Source organism: Sinohyriopsis cumingii, chromosome 6, assembly GCF_028554795.1.
Source record: "Sinohyriopsis cumingii isolate HCF-2022 chromosome 6, ASM2855479v2, whole genome shotgun sequence".
In the NCBI taxonomy this organism is placed as follows: domain Eukaryota; kingdom Metazoa; phylum Mollusca; class Bivalvia; order Unionida; family Unionidae; genus Sinohyriopsis; species Sinohyriopsis cumingii.
In genome coordinates this window covers 68,224,912-68,249,986 of record NC_142966.1, presented here as the reverse complement: position 1 = coordinate 68,249,986, position 25,075 = coordinate 68,224,912, and the positions used below count along the sequence as shown (strand labels likewise).

Below are 25,075 nucleotides of genomic sequence, written 5' to 3'. Positions count from 1 at the left end.
TGGATTTGCACTAATATTCTTTTATATCTGTTTTGCATTAGCCGGTTCTCTTTTCGTCTCGTTTAAAGGATATATTCCATCTATTTCGTCTCTGTCTCTTTTCGTATCTTTTGGTCATCTTTTTGCCTCTTTGATAGACATTACAGCGCTTCAATTACGTCTTAGCCGCCTCCGTTTAGCACCTTGTCGCCGGTTTGTTAGCCAAAACAAAGTTACGGAACCAGTTAGCTCTGAGGCGAACTAGAGACAACCAATTTATATTCTTTTTGGAACATCTTCCGGTTCCGTTAAGTTTGTATATACCGCTGCACATGCTGACGATACAATGCTCCACTGCATAAGAATACAAAGCGAAAGATGTTTGTCATGTGTCGGTTTAGCATACGTGAATTTAATTATTGGTCAGAGACGATTCTACAAAAAGAAATGGGTACGGAATTGCTAATAAACTGTGGAAACTCTTTGCTGTCAAGTTTCATGCGGCACATTTCACATTTTCTCGACACCGACACCTTTTTATACTCACTACATTTGGATGTGTCTTATACATCACTTATAATCACTTTATGCAATCATCTTAGTGTAACACAGTGGCCCCAATTCTAATGCCCTGTAGCCACACAGGACAACTGTAAAAATATATTTTCTAACAATTGAATCTAAAGTAAAGCCTTCAATGCTTAAAGGGTCACATGAATTTTTTCTTAACATTTGTGTTTGTTTGTTGGTTAGGGGCCATCTGTTTAGTACGTACGCAAAAATCTGGCAAAGTTTGACCTCTCTTCCCCTCCCTGTACACATGTACACTTTTTTACACCCACACCCACCTGCGTATGTACGCTTGATGTCCCACCCCTGAATTCTATAGAATGGCCTATATTTATTCCATACAGAAACCATAAAGGATTAATAATATTAACGAGTTTAATAAAAGAGATAGTCCACCGATGTTGAATATCTGGCTGCATCAAAGAAATAAGCATTAAACAGTTTGACTAGTGTCTGCTAAAATTCAAACGCCAATTGAACCCAGTCAAACTGGTTACGTATTAGACAAATTATTATTGAGGTTTCACCCCCACCCCACGTTTCCTATGCATATGTACATTTTCAGTAGATCCCCCCATACACAAGTTCCCCCTCCCCTCTCCATGTGTGCATACTAAATGGATGGCCCCTTACAGAAATAATATGTGATGTGATCTGTATTTTTAACGTAGCTTTAACAATTTTTCAGTCATATTGCTACGATGTCTGCAATGTGGCAGTTTATAGTGATGTCTAGCACTGGGGCATCATGCCGCAGTCATGTTGCATGATGTCCCACCCAGTCACATTATCCTGACACCAGGCCAACCAGTCCTAACACTAACCTCTTAATGCTGAGCGCCAAGCAAGGCAGCTGTTAGTACCATTTTTGTAAGTCTTTGGTATGACTCGGCCTGGAATCAAACTCATGACCTCCCGCACCCGAGGCAGACATTCTAACCACTAGGCCACTGGAGCTTCACAGGAATAATAATTTAAAGTACATGTACCAGTTTAGAACTTAGAAGGAAAATAACTATTTCAGTATTAGTGTAAAAATGTTTTCTGAAAAATTGCATGACACTTTATTGTCACATTAGTTGCAAGAAAAATAAATATAAATATACAGCTGAGTCTGTAAAAAATTGCATGGATGATTGGCATGGCACAATTTTTAATTATTGTTTTTAATTTGACAGCTGATAATAGCACAGTTACATGGAAGTTTAATCCCATTCAGAATGATTTGGGAAGAATCCACCAAACACTTGATTCTGATTGTACAAGACTGATTCCATCTCTGAAATACATGTAGCCCATTTGGGGATTTTAATAATATTAAACTTTACAGAGAAAGTTGGCTTTTGAAGTTTAAATTACATGAAAAATTACCTTCAAAGTTCTTGATGACATAAATTTGAACAATGTTTTCACTTTAAGTTTAAACCGGTGTAAGATCTTTTTTATTTGCAATTCATATACAATTCAAGTATTAATGAAATGCAGACAAACAAGGTGCTGTAAAATATATTTTCCAAGTGAAAAGGCAACATTTGTAGTCCTCATTTAAACTTTGCAAAGCCACATATATCCTTTCATTGATAAGTAAAAATGTATGTCAATATTTAAATCGGTAGCAAAATTGTGAGTGGTAAAGGATCAAGTATAAACACAAGCTTGTGTTAGTGTACTTTTGGTTGATAAAGATTTTAATTTATACACCTAAATTCTAACACCTGAAGATGAACTCTTCCCTCTATATTTCCTTTGGACACAAATAGTTCCTCAACTGCAAATACATGGCAAGTTTATCTGTGGAGGAGGTATCTCTGAACTTTGGTAGCTACTTCTCCAATGGATATATCTGTTTCAAATGCTATAGTAAATGAATTCTGCTTCTTGATCTTGCTTGTCTTAAAAACACTGATAATGTCTGTACTTCGTTAAAGCCTCCTTTGTATATATGTTTGTGAGCCCACCCCCACCCCACCCCATGTGTATTTCCTATTGCATAGGTTTTAAAATAAGGGTAGGTAGATATATCTATATATATATATTTTTAGACAAATATATATAGATATATACAGTGTTTTATCTACAAATGACTTCATGTAAGTCATTTGACTCATCAAGGCAAAAATCAGTGAGTCAAAATCAAAGCCGATGATCAGTCTTCAGTAGTTTAAAAAAAATTAATTATATTGTTTAAATACACAACAAAAATATTAGTTATATAATGTGACTAAAGCCAATCAGGCAATTGTTTTGCCGGAAGCATCAGAACATTCGATATATGACAAGGTGTTACTGCTGGCTATGTCGGTGCTTTCATCTGCCATTGCTGTCACAAATGACAAATTCTGCATGTCATGTATAAGACTATCCTCAACAACATTTGATAGGCTCTCTAGTAACTCTGAACAAGGTAGTAACTGAGGCAGACTGAATGGCGGAATTCTTTAAAATCCCAAGGCATCAATTTCTTCAGCCATTAAGTTGTGTATAAAATAAAGAAGAGATTTGTATTTTAAAAAAGGGATGTCTTCTCCACTCAGCCAATGTACACACTTAAGTAGCACTTTCACTGCTATGTCTTGTTTGGAAGAATGTTTTTGTAAAACTGCATTCAATGTTGTTGACCTTCAATCAGCAGTTTGTGTTCTGGCAACCCAGCATTCCTTGCCAGTGTACTCTTCTGAAAGTTATTGTTTTTTGCACAATTTTGGTCATGGAGTTTTTTTAGCCTCTGTACATATATGGTAAGACATTAAGGTGTCTTCACTCTCACATTCTTCACTCGATTTAACTTCTTTTTGACAACATAGCCAGCTGTATGTTTTTAACTATTGTTGCACAAAATAACGTTTTATCTTACAAGTAACCATTACATCATCTTTAGATGATGAAGGCTCCACTGGTTCGATAACAATTCTATTATCATCAGTTGATTGTAAAGGTGGTCCAAATGATAATTTCTTTGTTTTAGATCGATTTTAATTTTCTTTGTGTGGATTCTGTTTTCAGTCAAATGCTGACAGTATATTGGAACAACGCAAGGCATACAGTGGAAATTGTTGGTTTGTTGCATGACAAGGATGCGCATAAAATAGTTTCTCATGAGAATCACTTTAAAATCATGTTTATTTTCCACTTTCCTGTGGGGTGATTACATGGTTCTAACATCATGTTGCTACAAATGATGTGACAGTTACAGGTCGCATAAGGTCAGCTCCAGGTTCCACACTTAGTTGTAACCCTATGTATTATGAAAACATTAGCATAAGAAACTGATATGTGTGTGTTTTCCATTTGGGAGAGTTGTAATCTAGCCAATAAAGTAGTTAGACGGAACCGTTATTTTGTGTTAATCAGCAAAATATAACATTTGGATGCGCCAATTTATATACTGGCAACAAGACCAAACCTTTGTTTTGTGCTAATCAGCAAAACATAACACCGTTGATGATTTTTGTGCATCAGATCGGAAAAGTCTTCGTATTTGACGCATGGTGCATAGGTAGATAAAACACTGTGTATATATATACATGGATATATAATGTTCTAAGCACTTCAAGTTCTGTTAGGAATTTTTATTTTTATTGGTAATATTTTTATTTTTAAAATTTTTAACCTTGGGAAGAAGTTCTAAGGTCGGCTTCTCTAAAATTCTAAAATGGGGACAGTCGGCCGAGGGGGAACTTTTTTATTGTTGTCTGATATGGCACTTCCAGTCTGCAGTGATCGGAATCTGGGAGATAATTTTATCTTATAGAACAAAATTTAAGTAACTGAAGGACCCTACATAATGCTCGCAACAGGTGCTTATCTACTTACTGCTTTTAAATTTAAAAAATAATGAGAAGTTGTGGAAAGTTCTGGGAAATATTTCTTTTGCATTCTTCCATTGGTTGCAGAGCATGGAATTATCCAATCTCAGCAGCCAATTCATCAATTAATCTTGTATGCACCATAATAGTACATTCTAAAGTGGTCAGTTGAAAGCAAACTGGTCTGTGAAAACTTGTGTTATCAAAGAGGGGATTCATCAGTCGCGATGAACTTATTTGCGTTATGTATATGATAATCTTATTACCAGAAATGTTCTTAACCTCCTAAATATTGTTCATCCGAGAAGGGCAATCAAAGATTACCAAGTTGGAGATTTGGTGTCTGCAAGGTTGCTAGTTTTGGGATTACTGAAGGAATTATTGGAAGGATTGGAGGCAAGTTCGTTTCTTTTTATTCATATTACATTAAATTTGAAAAAGATAAGAACATTTATTGGCTCTCATTTCATAGGCCGGCTGTACACTGCATCGGTTTTTTTAGTCAATTTTATCTGTTTTTGATGGGAATGGGTTTGTTTATCAAGCTATAAATACAGTATGTCATTTACCCACTAGGCATTGCACCATCAGCTCTATTGTTTTCGGACAGCGTTCAGTAAACCTTATTGTTGTTTTCATCTTTATCTCATTGATAACTTGTGTGTTGTCGAAGAGGGATTTAAAAAAAAAATAATTGTCGTGAAACAATGGTATGAAAATTAGACTGAGTATTCCTGTTTCTGTGCATTGTTTAATCCATATACATTTATGATAAATAATAATAATAATAATAATAATAATAATAATGACTCTTATTGTTGTTGTTGTTTTTCAAAGTTTATCTTTGTACAATTCAATTGTAATTCTTTGGAATTGAATAAAAAAAAATAAAGTACATTTTAATGATAAAAATTATTTAACTATGCCTATTTGGAATAGAGTAAAGCAGACTAACCCATTAACATTAGTTGAATTTAGAAGAAAGGAATTAACGGTTTTAATTATTTATTATTATTATTAGAGATGAAAATGAAGTCATGTTTAAAATCGTTGGAGAACAGTAAAATCTGAAAAATATTTAATGACTCAAAAATGGATCCTAGAATAACTATGTACATAATTATTATAGTGCATTAAATTAGAAGAATAGGTTTATGAATACATGTAGTGTTAAAGACATGTAAAAAGAAAACAGAACATCCATGTGTATAGGGTGTTAGTCGGCAAGAAAATCTACAAAGCAATCATTTAGATCCATTACTGCTTCAGTATAGCTATATTTCTTTATCCATTTTTTTTAAGTACAGTATTTTATAATTTATATAATTGTACTGGCCTGCCATATTATCAAGACGTATTTGTCCGAAATTGCATCTGCATTCTGCTATTAGATACGAGGTAGTAATTCGTGACATTAGATAATGGCCACTGTTAAACAACTTTATAGACCTTCCAAACCCTGATAGTATATGCCCTTCATTTTGGGTGTAAATTTGTGCACCATATTAAAATGATTAATACTCATGTGTGTCATATGTTGAGGAAATTAGTACTTGGTCTGGATTTCTTTCGTTTGTCTAATTGAAAAGAAATAATGACATCCATGATACCAATCTCGTTATCTATTTTACCTGTTGCACATGAATTTGCAAAAATGCAAGCATCAATAATCTCTTAACCTTATAAAGGATGTCAGATTACATAAATAATATGATTATTTTTAGTTTTAAAGGCCAACACGCCAAAGCACTATTTTTTATCAATAAGCATGGATATATTTATTTTTCCCAAGTAATCAATTCCCATCACTAGTAAATGGCATGGAATCCGAATGTATTGCATATTACATATATCTGAAAAGTTTGCACTTTTTTTTAAAATTTAGGATTGAAATAAGTAAAGATGCAAATCCACAATCACCGAAAACAGCTAAGACAATAACAACAAAACAGACCAAGATGGCAACACCAAAATAGACTAAGACGGTAATGCCAAAAAAGTCTAATATAAGATAGAGATGCAGCAATTTCAAATTTTCTAAAACCTTTTTTAAGCAACAAGCATTGTGTAATTTCTTTAAGGGTTGATTACAGTACAATGAAATATTAAGATAGTAATTCTGAATAATTTTAATAATATCTTTAAAGGGATGCATCAGGATCTTATAATTTATTGAATACATTAGTTTGAACTTGTAAGATATTAAGCTAGGAACAGAATATAATCTTGACTACGGTATTTGTTATCAACAATATAGAATGATGGGCCCAAATTGAAAGAACAGTCTGTTAGAGAAATAAAGTGTTTTAAGGTTTAATACCTTATTTTCAGAACTAAAGGATTCTGAACATGATTTGTAAATTTATGGATGCTAATAAGTTATGTTATATGCATACTGTTTGTTTTATTAATTCATCACATTTTATATTTTCAACCAGTGTTTTATTTTTACAGAATTGATCCAAAAGAAATGGCAGAATATGAAAGAGGTGATGATAAACAAGAAGTCAGTGAAGTGCTAAAACTATCAAGAAACCAGGATATAAATGGATGGATTATCAAAATTAAATAGACAATTTGGCACTAAAGGAACCTTATGGGCATTCTTGATATTTGGACATTTTTAAAATTTTATTTGTACATGTTGAACAAATTGAAAATAAAATGTATTCTTATATTCTGTAATATTTGCTTCAATTCTTGGTCTCATGTTTTATGCCAGGGATGTGTCTGAGGAATCCTTGGATGATATGTCTGAGGAATCCTGGGGCGATATGTCCTAGGAATCCTCAGACAATATGTCCAGAATGCTTGAAAACCATGGACGTGTCCAAGGAATCCTAGGAAACCTCAGAATATTGGTTACAAAAAACCTTGGAAGTCTGAGGTCAACCTTGGACATTTGACAATAAAAAACTTGGACATTGGTATAAAAAAATTGTCTTTGGACTATTATCTTGGAAAGTCAGCAACCAATACTCCGAGGTTTTTCCTAGAAAGATTTGTCCAAGGTTTCAGAGGAAACCTCAGAATATGTACTGTGGGGCCAGTGAAGTTGAATGAGTTGAAGCTATCTAAACACTTTTTGCAACATTAATATATTTTTATTCACGTTGTTAAAGAAGTATTCTTCAAATTAACCTGATTTCTGCATTCCCAGCTTCTATCCAGCCAACTGAAATCTAGGCTAACAAAACTTGAAAACAGGTCCATTTGATTGTGTGAGAATTTAAATTATTAGAAAAAAGACATCAGAGTATGTAAATTCTGACTAAAACATTATAACTTTAATTTGTAGCAAAGCGTCATTTTGGGCTGCTAAGTGTGTGAGATATTCCTGAAAATTTGACTTTCGTTTCGATGTTAGTCAACATCAAAACATGCTGCACAGTGCTGTTATTCAGGCAGTAAGACCCAGACTCCCAAAAATTAAATATCATGGTTGAGGACTTTCATTTTAGGATTAACCCCACACTCCATATTTGACTTCAGTTTTCTCGCATAATTTTCTCATTATAATAGGAAGATTGAAAAATCTACACATATTTATTCAGCTGACACCAACATAATTTTGCATAACTCGCAAATGACCAGGGCTCAGATATAACTGAATGAATCGGCCTTTTTTCAGCAATATCCATCCAAGAGTGTTTCTTCATGTCCCCATACCACAGAAACAGCCAGTGCTTTTTGTTTCAACCCCAGCTCTGATCTGAATGTTGAGCCAAAATGCTAATGCCAGATTTAGTGATAAGAGAGAAGCCTGATGTTTCAGCCTTAGAAAGTATTGAAATGTTAAAAAAATATATGATTAAATTGGGGCACGGAACTGGGATTATTTCCCTCTAACCCACAGGTTCACCAAAATAAAGTTTTTGTTGATCCTACCTAAATCTCATTGAGGCTGCTAAAATCAAACAGAATCAAGTTAAGCTTTTAATTGAACATTTCTGTTCATTAATTTTACCACAAAAGAACAACAACTGTATTTCACCAATAACTCTCACAAATGAAGTACCCAATGCACATTTATATTTCTTTAGTACCATACTACTGTCAAGTTTAAAGCCTTAGTTATGCTTTAAAATAATCATGTCATTTTCTGAAGGTGGGGCATGACCTTTTACAGGGTGGTACTTGTTTGGCTGTATGATTACACAGGTCCTCCTGTTTTTGAACTCTCAGCCCCCCCCCCCCCCCCAATATTTACTTCCAGTTGGTTGACTGTCCCATTTTTTCATTGCCGGCTCTAGCACTTATTCACCATGGTGATAATATGTATCAGTTTAGACATCTACAGTAATTTGGTGATAACAAGTTAGAGTTTTGTTTTGTTTGTCTATCAAGTAGCATCTTAGTGTGACATATTCAAGACTGTTAAATAATATAGAGAAAATTCAAGGAAAGAACTTGCAAAAATGCCTGATTTTGGATAAAATCAAATGGTTATCAGTTTAAAAATGAAATGGAAACTATTGACCTGTTATAGAAAAAGCCAGTAGATGATGGTTAAAAATCAAAGTTGAATTAGAACAAGATCAGTTATGAAAAACTCAACAGTGCAGCCATTTTCAGGTACACTGAATAACTGAACATGTCATTGTTCTTTAGGATACAATTTGGTGACTGCTCAGAAAGTTTTAATTGAAACCTAGAAATTGTGTTCCATGAATACTTTTTATATGTGTGTGTGACTTGGATTTTTAATGTAGCTTTAACAATTTTTCAGTCATATCACTGCAATGTTTGCAGTGTGGCAGGTTATAGTGGTGCAGTACTGGGGCATCATACCATAGACCTGTAGCATTATGTCCCACCCAGTCACATTATCCTGACACCAGGCTGACCAGTCCTAACACTAACCTCTTAATGCTAAGCACCAAGCAAGGCAACTGCGAGTACTATTTTTATAAGTCTTTGATACAACTTGGCTGGGGTTTGAACCTTTGACCTCCTGCATTCAAGATGGACACTAACCACTTTGACTTAGGCTACCACGGCAGTGAATACTTTTTTAATGTTATATATAATGTGATGACCTGTTGTTTGTAGAGAGACAACCTATATTAAGAAACTACTTTGTTAGATGAAAGATATTCGCTCAGGACAGGTTTTTCTGTTTAAGACTTTTTCAAGACATGTTTTACCGTTTTACAGCCTCTCAGGTTTTACTGATTTACATCCTTTTGAGATGGGTAACTGTTTAACTGCCTCACAAGAGAGGGTGCTATTGTTTAACATAATCTCAAGACAGGTTTTACTGTTGAACAACCTCTGGATACAGGTTTAACTGTTTTACAGTCCATCAAGACAGGTTTTACTGTTTTACAGTCCACCAAGACAGGTTTGACTGTTTTACAGCCAGTTAAGACAGGTTTTACTGTTTAATTGCCTGTCAAGACAGATTTTACAGTTTAACATAATTTTTTACTGTTGAACTGTATCTCAATAGGTTTTACAGTTTATCTGCCTCTCAAGATAGGTTTTACTGTTGAATAGCCTCTAAAGACAGATTTTACTGTTGAATAGCCTCTAAAGACAGATTTTACTGTTGAATAGCCTCACAAGAGAGGTTTTATTGTTTTGCAGCCTCTTGGGACAGTTGTTACTGTTGAACAGCCTTCCAAGGTAGGTTTTACAGTTTAACAGCCTCTTGAGACAGTTGTTACTTTTGAACAGCCTTCCAAGGCAGGTTTTCTTGTTTTACAGCCTCTTGAGACAGTTGTTACTGTTGAACAGCCTTCCAAGGCAGGTTTTACAGTTTAACAGCCTCTTGGGACAGTTGTTACTTTTGAACAGCCTTCCAAGGCAGGTTTTCTTGTTTTACAGCCTCTTGAGACAGTTGTTACTGTTGAACAGCCTTCCAAGGCAGGTTTTACAGTTTAACAGCCTCTTGAGACAGTTGTTACTTTTGAACAGCCTTCCAAGGCAGGTTTTATTATTTTACAGCCTCTTGAGACAGTTGTTACTGTTGAACAGCCTTTCAAGGCAGGTTTTACTGTTTAATGGCCTCTTGAGACAGATTTTACTGTTTAACATTCTTTTTCATTTTGTGGATAACATGTACATTTTTTCTTTAAAAATTCAACCTCAGTGCAACATGTAACAACTTTTTGTGTCATATTTTCATTATAGGTAATGAATCGCAAGAAGAAAACCCACACTGAGCTTGCCTTGAATCATTTTGACACATTCTACAATCCAGTTTATAACAAACTATGGCCCTCGATACGGTTGGCTCTCCTTTCACCCCAGAAATATGGAGCGATTATCAACAATTTTTCCATTGATGCAGACGATATTGAATCTAAGCTGTGCCAGACGGGAGCAAATAACGCTGTTCTAATGGCAGCGGAGAGGCTGAATCAGGTAGAAAAGTTAACCACAAAATCTAGTGACGATGGAAAAGGTGGTCAAAATTTAGATAATATTTCAAGACCTGACGTAAGTGATGATACTCATAGTAATCAAGATTGGCATAATAATGACATCTTTCTTGATGAGTCAGTTGGCAAAAAAGTAAAAACCACAGATGATTCTTTACTCTTAAACAAGAACATTGGTCAGAAAGAAGGATTAGAAAGATTTAAAACCAATGATGTGTCAGTTGTGCAAGATGGCCAAAATATAATGAAGTTTATGCCAACTACCCAGGTCTATTCTGAGAAGGAACTTCTGTACCAGGAGGAAAGTCGACAGAGTGTGTATACCCCAAAGGATATTCCAATAGTCATTGTGAAGGAGAGGATGCCAAATATCCCAACCAATCTCAGACTGATGGTCTATCCAAAAGGAAACATCAGTGAATTTGCCAGTCCTAGACCTGACAAAGGAGGTCTGTTAGGTAGTAGAGATTTCATAATGATTCACTGAAACAGGAAAAATATTTTATTTAATGGGACATTGTGCTGTTATACTTATCTCACAAGATGGACTAGTATCAAACTGATATGTGGGTATGATGATGATGGTGGTGGCAGTGGTGATGATGATGAATACCAATGATGATGATGATGATAGTAGTGATGACGGATGCTGCATTTGTATAGCATTGAATATTTAATGCAAATATACACGACACATTTACATGTAAAAAGTGAACAACATGCATACATTACAATTTGTCACAATATGTCTTATTTTATAAGACCTTTTCTTTATATAGAAAGTACAAGAAGGCTTTCTTGCCAGATTATTATGACGGAAAGTATGATCCATACTTTTTGCGTTATATTTCAGGCTTGACACAAAAAATAGCAACTTTTCACATCGTAGATTCATTGTAGGTGATGTATTACAGAAAGACTAACAGCTGCCTCACTTGGCGCTCAGCATTAAGAGATTAGTGTTAGGACAGGTTGGCCTGGTGTCAGGAGAATGTGACTAGGTGGAACATCATGTTACATGCCTGCAGCATGATGCCCCAGTGCTAGACATCACTGTAAACTGCCACACTGCAGACATCATAGCTGAATGACTGAAAATTGTTAAAGCTACATTAAAAATCCAAATTACACACACACACACACACACATTACAGAAAGAAAACCCACACTGAACATGCCTTTCCCATAGTTGTACATATAATAAAATACTTCAAAAAAGTTATGTTTGCAAAGGCATGTAAGATAAGCATTTGTAGAAAAGATCATCAGTACCCTGTTTTAGCATCACAAGATTGCATCATGTCTTAATTGAAACAGATGATAATCTTGTTGTTGGAGAAGAATGAAACACCTGGTGGTGGTGAATTAGAAAATCCTGAAAATGTAAATGGTTGGACATTGCAATATCCCTAGAATATGCTGTAACTGTAAATATCTGTAGATTTGATCAGAAAACATCAGAATTACTGTGCTACACAATATAATGGTAATTCATTTAATGGAATTTGAGCTTAATATAAAATTTGGAGTTATTTCTCATCATTTGTACAACAAATCATAGCAGATATGAGGCCCAGATGTAGATGTATTAGGATCTTTCCAGCTGTGATACTAGGAAAACTTTCGACCTTGGATGAGCCACCTCTAACCCTTGCATGTGGCAAAATAAAGGATTGAACCCACGACTTACTGAATAAGATGTCATGGAAAACCTTAAACAAGTATAGACTGGATAAAATGCATTAATATTTTTACTAATGTTTACAAAGCAAAGCAAAGACAACAATATGATAAAATCAAAAAAGGAAACTATAGAAATCACCATGAACATATTTCCTTGATACTGTATTCATGGACCTGATAGTGAGACATTATTTTTGTTTTCCCCCTAGAACAAGAAATTTTTTAAAAAAATTCTTTGCCACAAGATAATAATCACAATTGCAGAGTCTTCAGAAAACAAATCAGTACCTTTTCAAAATTCACATAGTTTTTTAAATGTCTTTTTGTAAATGTTGACGATGTTTAGCGCATCATTGTCATTATTATGTAGCACTAATCAAGATCAGGACCTCAGAAATGCAAAGTATTGGAGGTTTTAATTCCCAGATCAACTTACCACCTTTATAAAACCATGTAAAAAAAAATCATCATACATGATAAATCTCAATGCAGATGATAATTAGGTATGTAATATGTGTAATTCATCAACAGTCTGGTTAGAATAACAACCATATATGGTTTGCTGTGTGCAAAGGTTTGACAGAAAACACCTTCTACACTTGGAAAAAAAACATGGGCTTGCAGATGTTTGTTAAAATCAAACCTTGTATAATCTCTGTAATCATGACCTATGCATTTGCGTCTTTTTTTAAGGCTATTATTTGATGGATGCCTCATCAGTTTTACCTGTGATAGCTCTTGATCTTCACCCTAACGATAAAGTCCTGGACCTCTGTGCTGCCCCAGGAGGGAAATCTTTAACTGTTCTGCAGACGTTGTTAACTGGTAAGGCAATAGAGGCTCGTGTGTAATACAGAGATTGCATCTATTGTGTTTATATTTTTGCTTCATTTGCCCTGTCAGTTGCCATTTTGTTTTGTCAACCAAATGTTCATACAGTAAATCCAGTGAACCAAAATGAGATTGCATCGCAACATGTTTGCTTTTAGTTGCCCAGATAACTTTTGGACCTATTGGGCATTACACACACAAAAATTTACAATGAAGTGAAATTAGATTTTCCCAAAAGAATTGGGTGTTTTTCAATTTAAAATTATTTTTATTTTTCATGTAAACATACTAAGGATTTTTGTTTTTAGAAATTTTATTTACAGATGCCTTATTTGGTTGATAACTTTGAGCATAAGAAAGGCTCATGGTACACTCAACTTGTATACTGCAGAAAAAATTACACGAGTGTACAGATGTTCAATTTGTTGTCTATGGTCGGATTACATCTGGGACTTTGCTGAAAGTCTGCACTTATATAAAAAGAGGAAGGAAGCATACTTTTCTTCTCCTTATGGGTAATTTGGATCTCACATTGTACAAAGTTTAGCCTGAGTGGCCGTGTGGTCTAAAGCACTCAACGTTACAGATCACTGCCATCTCACCTCTGTCTGCGTGGGTTCGAGTCTCAGAATCAGCCAATGTGGGTATGTGAGAAAGTTTGCCAGTAGCTTCTCGTGGGTTGGTGGTTCTTTCTGGGGGTTTCCCGGGTTCTTCCTCCACCATTAATACTGGCCGCCATGTATAGCCTATCATGTGCTGAAAAATGGTGTTAAACCCTAAAACAACAACAAAGTTTAGCTAGAAGTAACTGCATCTCCCCTAATAAAATGGTGAGAGACAGCATCTTCCAGGTGAGAAAAACTGTTACAACCTGTGTAACAGATATTTCTCAGAGGATTGTGTTTGTTTCCTGAAGAAGAAAAGTGAAGAGAGCACCCTTCTTAGACAAGACAGTATGTAGTCTAAAAGGAAGGAAGAATTTACTACTGTAAAGGGCAATAAGCATGAATGGTCTGAGTGCATCAGATCCCACAGGGATGCAATTTTCCAAGATCAAGCACAGTAATATGGAGACTCCTTGCACCTTTCTTTCAAGGGCACGAGTATCATAGTACCAGAAGTCGGGCAGTGAGTAAAATCACAAAAATCCCAGATGGTTAGATATCATTCTAGCTTTTCTTGTTCTTGGGAAAACTCCCTTCTATCTAGACCTCCACTGACTCTAAGTGACTAGTCATTTATCACTGGGTACTGACCACTGGTTACCAGGTTCTGTGCAGACCACCAGGAGCTGACCGCTGGTCATGAGATATCAGGCACCAGTATTTACAACTTACTGTATCTAGGTATAGCATCAGGAATAATACATAAAACTCTGGACCTTTTAAGGTTGTTACCCCCCCTCCCATTTGCTACATCCAGTCACAGGGATGAAGCCTGCTTTTATGTACACTCCTAGGATAGGAAATTGGACTTATGGTCATTCCTTTCTCATTTTCTTTTTTAATCATTTTGGTACACGTATGTGTGTAGATGACCCTCACAAGTTTCACAGGAACGATTGTCAAGTAAGCAGATGTTCTGTCCCCCTTTTAATAAGAGACCAAGGAAAGATAAGAATTCTTGCTTTTCTGACACAATACCTATTAAGGACATTCTGTTGTTCCTTATTTCGAGGCCTTCCCATTACAGGCATTATCCTGGATCAACTTCTCCTGTCTCCCATTGAGTTTTGGAACCAGAAGACAAAGATGATGCCTTGGTGATTATAACAAATTAAAAGATTTCTAGGAATTTACTAAGTTTTGGAAGATAGGGTGAACCCTCCCCTCCAAGGATCTCCAAATAATTCTCACTAAGTGTCACAAAGAAGTGGTCAAGGAGGAGGACACTTGTTCATTCAACATGGCTGTCACTGAAGTTCTTTCCCCTGACATGTGCCCTAAGTCGAAGTATTCAAGTGATACTAAGATTCTGTCTTGCTTGGAAAATGCCCCAACTGAACTTGCTGCTACTTCCCCACACTCTGATGGTCACATAAGTTGCTATAAACAGTTATGGTCAAGAATCAGGGATACAGAGTTAAAGGTGGTCAGTCCCCCATGTTACATTGATACCCTTAATATCAGTCTCAAACTATAAGGTTCATTCATTTGTCTGGCCAGTGGCCTTACTCCCACACACCCTTGGATGTCGAAGCTTCACAAGTGGGCATCGCAGCAGGCTCTTTTGCTCACCTCACTTTTGAGCAGTTTCCTTCATTTTTCTGAAGGAAGAATCTTTAGACCTCCCCCCTTCCAATTAGGGTAGGCAGGTCAATTTTTTTCTTAATTAACTTTTATTTATTTAATGTGATTTTTATTAAAATGTTTTTAATAGTTTTACCATGGGGGGTGGGGGAAGTCCTGGGGTCAGCAAGGAGAAGCAGGGACAGTTGGCTGACTGGAAACACATTTTTTTTGTGTGCCTTATCTGCCGTTGCCTTGCAACAGCTATTCAACGACCTGGTCAAATACCACTGGAGATTGGTGGTCCATTCTGTATAAAAGGAGAGTTTATATATCTGTTTTACAGAATTCTCTCCTCTCTCTCAAGGGTGCAGTAGTGATGTTTTAGAACATCCAGTCACACGGTTTCTACTCCTGGATATATCTGGTCACCAAAAAGGGCAGAAAATTGAGGCTTATTATTGGATCTTACCCTTCTAAACAAATTACTGCTTGAGGAAACTTTCAAAATGGAAACTGTGACTTCAGTTAGGAATGCTATCAAACCAGCTGATGGGTCAGTGTCCATTGATCTTCTACTGATCCAATACTTTGATGGTTGGCTGCTAAGCAACAACAACAAATAGTCCCTATTACATCACATGACCCCACTGTTGGTCTGTTGTGACTCAGTTTCGACTGATTCTAGCCCTGAAGAAATTCAATCTCATTCACTCTCAGGATTTTGTCTACATAGGAATGAATTTCCTGCTATGGGCCAGGTTTGTGTGCCCTCAGAGAGAATACATAAAACCCTGGACCTTTTAAGGTTGTTGCAAATATTTCATTGTTCACTTCTCTGTACCTTTCTCTTCTGGAATCCCTGAATTCAGGGAAGGACTTGGTATCCCTTGGGAGGCTCAATTTACATTCTCTTAAGTTTCTCTTGTTGGCAGTTTAGAAAGATGTACTGTCACATCAAATTCCTCTAGGGTCTACCGGTACTTTTCAGTACAATCTGAAGTGTTGGTACAGTCAAGACAAATTTCTGAGGGGAGTTCTGCTGCATGCCCCAGAACCCCATTCCTGTCTGTACACTGACATGTCAGATTCAGGTTGGGGTTCTCATTTAGAGCCCACAGGAGTATTTCTCCATGGTCATTGGTAACAGGAAGACAGTCTTCTCCACATCAACTATTTAGAAATGACACTTGTATCTCTCACAGAAAGGGACCTGCTGTTCAGAGGATAAAAGTCTATGAAGTTGCTACTTCCTAGACATATTTCAAATACTCACCTTTGGACGATATTATGGTCATTAGCAGGCCAGAGCCAAGATATATTTTCTCTGGGTCTGTATAATCAGCAACCACGACTATTGCCATATTAACAGCAAGGTACAAGGTAACTTTACCAGTCCATCAGCCACCCTCCTTGCTGACATGATAAGCTTAATACTAGTGACAGATAAGTTCTTACTGACATTAAAATGTGCTTTTTTGGGGAGTAAACCTATTGGATGCCCTCATCTTACCCCTCTGATGTCCTTCGTTAGCCAAACATCCTGAAAAAGAATGAGGACATGCTATAGCATGTGGGCCGATGATGTCAAGATTAGATTGATTTGATGCACATGTCCTAAAAAACCTTTAGAACAGGGAGTTGGTGCATCTAGCATGGATGAGGTATTTACATTACAGAAGGGTAAAGCTTAGTAACAGTGACATGTAAGTATTACATAATAAAATTGGAATATTCCCTCATGAAATTACATACAGGAGGTTTTTTACAAGTAGTTAATGCCCATCCTTAGCTTAACTGTCAAAAATCAAACAATCACATACGTATCACTCCATATATTTGCATTATCGAGTCAGGGTTAGCAAGGGACATTTCATTATTAATCACACCGGATAAGCGAGTCCTAATTATAGGTAACCAATGAAATAAGGAGAACAGAAATAGTACCATTCCCCATCCATCAGTCGCATATTTTACTTTGTAGACAAAATTGATAGATTTTCATACAGTTATGAAAAGATAAGATGGAGTGAGTTACAAATATTAATAATTTAGCAGTATCTTTCAAGAACATCAAATTGAAAATGCCACATTTTGTGAACATGCTATTGATTTGTTTCAAGCAAATTAGATAACACTTTTAGAAAAGCCACATGGGCAATTCATTTTAAGTATGGGAGGGGCACTGGGCCTTGTGTGATCCAATTTTTTGCGCTCAGGTTGTTAGGTGTTCAAGACAAAAATGTTAAAATATATCGTACATTCAGATTTTTCACAATATATCTTTTATTGTTGTGTGGATTTAGGCAGATTTTACCACTGTTAAGCCAATGTGTTAATGCCATGGTCAAAAAGTTATTGATGGTGTTTTACAGCAAAGATCGTACACATATTTTATTAACCAATTAGCTCCGTTTTATTAGCTGCATAGGGTCCCTTTGATCTTGAGTATAATTGATTGATCTTGACTGGCATTTAATTGTGCTTATACAGGTGGTAGTATTATCATAATCCTTTCTATGAAAATTGGTACTCCTAAATTTAGTGCCTCAAGTTCCATGCAGATTGGTTCCCCATGAAATATACTTAATTTATAGTGCCTCAGTATCCATGAAAATTGATACCCGTTGTATTGTTTTATATTCTTATTACTGGGCATTTATAGAAGCTAATACATGAAACTAAATACCAATAACTATGTAGACATTGAGTGGCAAAAACATTAAAATTACATACCCAAAGAAAACAATGATACTACAATACATGAAACTGGTCTCCCACTTAATAAAAAGATTTAAAATGGGCAGACAGTTATGTCGACAACTTTTGTTTCTTACAGAGAATCTGACTTGCAGTGATTCATCTCAGTCTCGAATATTTAGGCTACGAAAGGTATTTCAGAGTTACTTGACAGAGTCAGCCCAACAGAGTGTGGTACAACGGGTATGTGATGGTATTGCCTTCACAGAGCCAGTGTTTGATAAGGTATGGTAAAGCCTTATTCAGTAGAATGCAGTGTTTCATCTTTGATAAGTTGCTTGATAAAAAAAACAAATTTATAATAGTGACTAGAATGCACAAGTAGGTCATGACCTATTTGTATAGTCTCAGATATACTTATAAACAAGAAGGTGCTCTGTTAGGAAGAAAGCCTCAACATGAAATTTGATTGAATAGGTTGTGCATGAATATATATATATATATATATATATATATATATATATATATATATATATATATGGTGGGGATCTCTTCCCTAGAGCATAACTGCACTGACCCACAATGCTTTCTCCTCCTGATCAATTCAGTGGGGACACCCCTGGAGAGGGAGAGCGATAAAGAGTGTGTGTGTGTATCAAGAAATGGGGCTCTTTGGAAATTTATTTTAAATTTTATGAAAAAGTAGGTTACAGTGGCCATGTCTGCTCAGAAATGTGTATAGTTCAACTCATGATATAAGCACTTAAAATTTATCAAACGCGTGTTGATGCAAATATACATATTAATGTAGTAATATTTAAAAAATGAGGCACAATGGAAATAGTTATCCATAAGACATGAGGTTAAATGAAGTAATGTAATTAATGACTTTATAATGCCAATATCCACTGAAAATGTAATGCCTATATCTCACTCATACTTTGCACTTTAAACAAAGATTCACAACTTTTGCACTATTTAATAAAGAAATGAAAAACTTCATTTACGTTGATCAAAAGACATTTTCCATTATTGTCAAATGCTGCAGAAGTGAAGGAAAAATAAATTTCTTGTTCGTAAGGGGCAATCTTTTAGACACTGTCATCTGGATACATGTAATATCAATACATATTGTACAGTAAGTGACTTTTTTTTCGAGGCAAACATGAAAATGTCAGAACCATTAAACTCCCTATTGACAAACACATTTTGGAAGGGATTTAATGGTTGATAAAACTTATTTGTCATCAAAACACTGGTGTTTACATTGTTTTATTTAATTGATTTAGTCCAAAAAGTTTGAAATTTAACTCATTCCAGAATAATGAAATAGCAGCATTGCTCCATGAATTGAACACTATAATCCCACATAAAAGGCAGTAACATCACAACAGATATGTGATGACTTGATGCAAATCACAGGACATAATGTTTCAAAAAAGTAATCATGCAGTAAATATAAATAGTATTCTTAACCTTTCCAAGAAATTGTTTACATGTGAGAGTTGTGTGTTTCATTGAAAATTATTTTACTTTCTGAATAGGTGCTCTGACATCAGGGTCAGCTCAGATGGATGCCGGCCTAAATCAATTGTTCAGATTTCTAAACAGAAAAGTTTCTCTTTTTAAATTAGGAGAAATATGAATGGGAGAGTTCAGGAAACAAAGTTGTAACATGTTACCAATAATATTTCACAAGTCAATATTACAGTGCTTTTGACTCCGCAATGTTTGTGAACTTCTACTGTTAAGTGCTTTGCACTAAGGGAGGTAACTCCAATTTAGCACTTTTATTTTAGCATGGCTAAGTTGTATCTCAGGATTGTTTTGCAGGTGTTGGTGGATGTGCCATGCAACACTGACAGGCATTTTCTAACCTATGAAGACAACAATCTATTCAAACCAGGACGTATCCAAGACAGAATCCGCCTGCCGGAACTTCAGAAAAAATTGCTGATGTACGCATTGAAACCTCTTAGAAACTATTTGCTTGCCTTTGATGCAACTGAAAATATAGATTTTATGCATAAATGTTTCGGCCTTCCACTTTTAATAATATTTAAGTTCTACATATATTGGTCAAGATTTACGTCCTTGATTAAAGAACTGTAATAGCTGCAGTAGTAGAAAATTAGTAGCAGCAGTAGTATTGTTGCTGGTAGTGGTGGTGGTTGTTGCAGAAATAGTGGTAAGCAGTGGCTATAGCCATTAAAATTAATACATAAAGTTATGCATGTTGACAGGAAAGTTTCAAACTTGTGGATCCAGGTCTGACTTCAATAAAGATAACTTCATGCATTGATAGTATTAAAATGCATTTTTGGTTCTACCGAACAGCTTGAATTCTCGAGTTTTCAATATGGTAAATTATTACTTGCATTGAGATGGTATTGCATTTAATTTGTACAAGTTTTAAAGTTACCTCTTTTTAGATTAGCAAACTAACATTGATTTTCTTTAGCAAAAGTCTGTTTAGTCCAAATCATTAATTAGATTGGTCCACTCATGTCACGCTAACAGCACCAGAGCCATAGAGTCCCAAGTCCAGGGACTACCAGAATGGTGGTCTTGGCTCTCATGTATTGTAATCAGGTAGTCCTGTGGACTACAATATGACCACATGAATTGTTCTGTATTTTAAATTTTAAGAATAAAATTAAAAAACTACTTGACAAAGATCAGTAATTGTTCGGTAAACCTAAGTAGGAAAAAGAATGCCTTTAAAATAAGTTTCCATTTTAAGTATCTTATTTGCATTTTTTGAGATACTGAATTTAGGCTAGACTGCCATGTTCCTTTCATTATAGCCCATTTGTCTGATTTGTTTGATTATGAAATTTGTCAGATCTCACTGTAAATTAACAGCATATCTATTTTTCCTAGCCTCTATGTACATGTCTCATTTGGCAGTTGACAAATAAATATTTGCATGTTGCTTGCAGTGAGCTACCTCTCAAAACTTAACTGTTGTTACTTGGCACCTGTCACTAGCTGGATTATTAGCTGATTGCAAACCAGATGCAGGGTTCCCACGCTACTGGGAAAAAGTTGAGAGAAATGATAATTCTTTCTTGACTCTGAAAAGTCCTCGAATTTTGCAAATATTGACAAAAGTCAGAAAAAAAACATGAATTTTCCTCCACAACTTGATGCCCAAAACAATTATGTTGTTGAGTTGTAACTGAGCTGATTGTGAGTTAAATTTATTGAGTTCTAACCAGAATATTAGGAAGTTGCAGTATGGATCATTTGGGTGCTTGCCATAAATATATTTGTTGAGATAATCATAATGCTCAGTGGATTAGATTCATCCAGTAGACTTTTTGTTTCACAGACAGATCGATATCCATGTTTTTTTATGGAATGTTTGAAAACCAGTCTAGCATCACAAGAGGCCAACATGGTGGCATTAAAGCATAGCTGCTTAGCAGATGGGCTAGCAAACTTAAACGTTGTTAAATCGAGCTATACCTGCATGAAATCAATATGTAAATTATTTATTTCATAAATTGCGACTAATAAAATCATTATATCTTTATTCTGCTGAAAGATAATGCATTGATGAAATTTGAGCTGGTACTAGCGATTTTGATTGCTAGTCGCACAAGCACGCAGATCTCACAACTGTCATTTTCAAATATTGTAGAAATTTTTTAAAAATTGAAAGTCATATACTGATTGTATAAAAAATACAAAAACGAAAGAGCACAAAATTCTCTATATTTATTCTAAGACCAACTTCCATAGTTTTGTTGTATCACATGACTACCACGTTGACATGTGCTGTCACACAGGAAGCAGGGAATCAGACTACTCTGCTTGATGAATCAGACTTGGCAAGTTTCTTGTAGTTCTCGAAAAAAAATTTGTTGAGAATTATATGTTCTTTCTGGTTTTTCCAAAAGATATCAGACTTTCATTTAATATTATTTAAATTTTATACCACGACATTAAAAAAGAGTTTGTTGTTGGTATCACGTGACTATTGGACTTCCAGTGTCGTTGTTTGAGAGTTGTGAAGTCATAGTGACTAGTAACGCAAGTGGTGAGTACAAGTTTCATCTAGTCCTTCAGCGGATTAAAGTCGTAACAATTATACTACTTGCCATTTTTGAGAAAATGAATAATTTTTCTATCGATTTCATGCAGGTATAAGTCGAAATGACATAGTTTAAATTAGTTAGGCTGCTGGTAAGCTATCTTACAGTGGCGGCAGATACCATATATTTTATATGTAATTGCTCTGACCCCAAATTCCATCCAGAATTGTGCAAAGATGAAAAAAGGAGTTGGAATATTCGGAGGAAACCCGGATTAGAAATTTTTTTAATCTCTGAGCTGAACTTTGGTGCGAAACTATTACACAGTGACATGTAAGTTGAAGCATTGATTTCAGATCATAAATAGAATGCAGGATAAATGGGAAATTGTTGTCCCTTTCATTATATATTAAGAAACGATAAGTGCCCATGTATCAATACAGGTTTTGGGACTGGTTTATTGAACTACAAGAAGACATGTAGATTTTACAGAAAATTCATTCCTTGTTTATACAACGATAGATAATTTTGAATGTCTTTTGCCAAAATTTAAGAAAAGCGTGGGAACCATGCAGATGGTACAAGGTGGGGTTTTTCAGTTGGGAATCCAAACTTTTGAGAGGAAAACCAATATTACTGAACATTCTCAAGCTTTGCAGTTACTAGAATGATGGAAAAATCTCATTTGAACTTGCCCACGTCTATTCTTGGAATGATTCTAGCTCAAGAAATAGCAAATGTAGCAGAAAGAATGAAATTGCATTGACATAGAATTTTTACTATTCTGATAGCTCAAATTCAGGCTTAATAAGTAGTAGTAGAAACAACTAGTGTTACTAATACTAGTAGTACTAGTTGGTGGCATTTGTATTAGTCTGATGGTAGTAATATAACTAACTGTACAATATCAGACTCGTCTTTGAAATCCAACACCCAGAGAAACTTATTGCTTATTTCAACATACGATCAGATTTTGAAAACATACTCCATTTATTTATCTCAGCTGTTATGTATTATATCGGCATGTGATTTTTATTATTATTGTAATTGTTGGATATGCTGGCATTTGAATAAACAGATGTTGCAAACTTTATTGTGAAGAAGTTCGGGAATGTAGGGCAGTTCCAGTATTCAGATTTCTCATAAATGATCTACTTTATTATTATTGGTCCATGAAACAAAAATTGTAAGAATATTATGACTTTTTGACAACAGATATTATTTAAATATATCAAACAATGGCCCCAAATGGATGAAAAGTAATAGTAGAAGATAGTAGTAGCATTAGTAGCAGTAATAATAATTATTAAACATTAAGGATAATGTTTGGCTATTAAACTTAATAGTAATATACTGTTATTCTTCAGCTCCATATTATCTATCCTTGTATTCCTATTTCAGCGCAGGAATCAAATCCTGTAAACCTGGTGGCTCCATTGTTTACTCAACATGTACGCTGTCCCCATCTCAAAATGATGGTGTTATACAATCAGCCTTTGAGGAAATATGGAAGACTTCGAAGATAGACATTGTGATACATAATTTGAACGAACTTGCAGAAGGATTTCAGGATACTTTTAAATTCCATAAGGGTTGTCAGTTTGGTCAGCTAGTACTGCCATCAATATCGGCAAATTTTGGACCTATGTACTTTTGTAAAATAAATCGACAACAGTAATAAATATTTTTCAGATTACCCATTTGTCTTGCTGTAATGATATAAATTGGCAATTTCTTTCTTTCTGGCACATTCAAGGGAATATTGTAAGTATTGTTTGCATATGCATTGATGCTTGAGAATTTTGCCCTTTAACTATTTAAGCTCTACACTGGCAGTGAAGAATAAATCTCAGCTTTTCATATTTATCCATGTCCTTTCATGCATCCATTTATCTCATTTCACCTTTTGAGAAAAGTTTGTTTGCCACACACACACACACACACAGTATGGTCATGTTTGTGTTCATTAATGAAATTTCGAGACGTTACGACATGCTGAATGAAATCAATAAAAATCGCACACAAATCAAACAAGTACATGATGAAATGGACTGTTTCAATTTAAGTCAGGCTGTACAATCACCAGATTAAATAATTAGGTGCTGTATGAAAGCAATAAGACATCAAGTCACTGACATATGTTTGGCTCGAGTGTTTATATTTGTACATGATTTTTTTGTATGCTATATTATCATTGAGAGGACAAGGTGTAAGTAACTTTTACACATCTGTATACAATGCCAATATATATATATAAAAATTAATTACTGGAAAGACTTAAGAAGCAAATAAAAAAGCGAACCAGTATGATAATACTTTTTGTGTACATAAAGATTTACAATGATGGATAAGGCTTTTAAAATTTTTCCAGCTCATTTCTCTTATAAATACTTTTCTTTAGCTTTTGCTTTGCTTTAATTATTTGAAATAAAAGGTCAATTTCACTTCATGTGACAGAATTTGTATCATCTTTCTCATTTCTAATGTACATGTAAGTATTTAAAATTATAGGGCTGTCTTCGTGCAAGTTGCTTCATGTGTGCATGTGTCTAGTCTTTTATCTAACACTATTTTGGAACAATGTAACTAGATCTTGAATGTTGTCAGTTATTTACATATCAAATCAAAACTGCCACTTCCATCATCTACCTACATTATATACTATTACTCTCCCTCTCAACTAATTATATTCTTTAATTGCATGATTATGAGGGCACATGAAATCGAAACCTCGTACATATTCTACCTCTCGTTTGTGAATGTGCTGTGATTTTTTTTATAGCATGCACTATGGTTCTCTCTAATATTCACTCACACAATGTGCATTTGTTTCTCAAAAAATGTGCACTTTA

The 25,075-nt window shown here is 35.1% G+C and overlaps 1 protein-coding gene across 1 annotated transcript; it reads left to right on the top strand.

Annotated features, from left to right (window-relative positions):
* The first annotated feature begins 270 nt into the window (after positions 1 to 270).
* On the top strand, positions 271 to 23,919 carry LOC149797134 (5-cytosine rRNA methyltransferase NSUN4-like). The gene is made up of 6 exons (XM_089961799.1): positions 271 to 430; positions 10,491 to 11,199; positions 13,118 to 13,249; positions 18,323 to 18,468; positions 20,017 to 20,141; positions 23,625 to 23,919. The coding sequence occupies exons 1-6, from the start codon at positions 326 to 328 to the stop codon at positions 23,899 to 23,901; spliced, it is 1,494 nt and encodes a 497-aa protein (XP_089817925.1). The 5' UTR covers positions 271 to 325; the 3' UTR covers positions 23,902 to 23,919.
* Positions 23,920 to 25,075: the final 1,156 nt, after the last annotated feature.

What these genes read in the sequence shown, in the direction of transcription:
- LOC149797134 (XM_089961799.1), top strand. Translation starts at nt 326, where the DNA reads ATGCTCCACTGCATAAGAATACAAAGCGAAAGATGTTTGTCATGTGTC. An exon ending in TGACAAAGGAGGTCTGTTAG is followed by an intron (nt 11,200 to 13,117) that starts GTAGTAGAGATT and finishes TCTTTTTTTAAG; the next exon opens with GCTATTATTTGATGGATGCC. An exon ending in CTTCAGAAAAAATTGCTGAT is followed by an intron (nt 20,142 to 23,624) that starts GTACGCATTGAA and finishes TTCCTATTTCAG; the next exon opens with CGCAGGAATCAAATCCTGTA.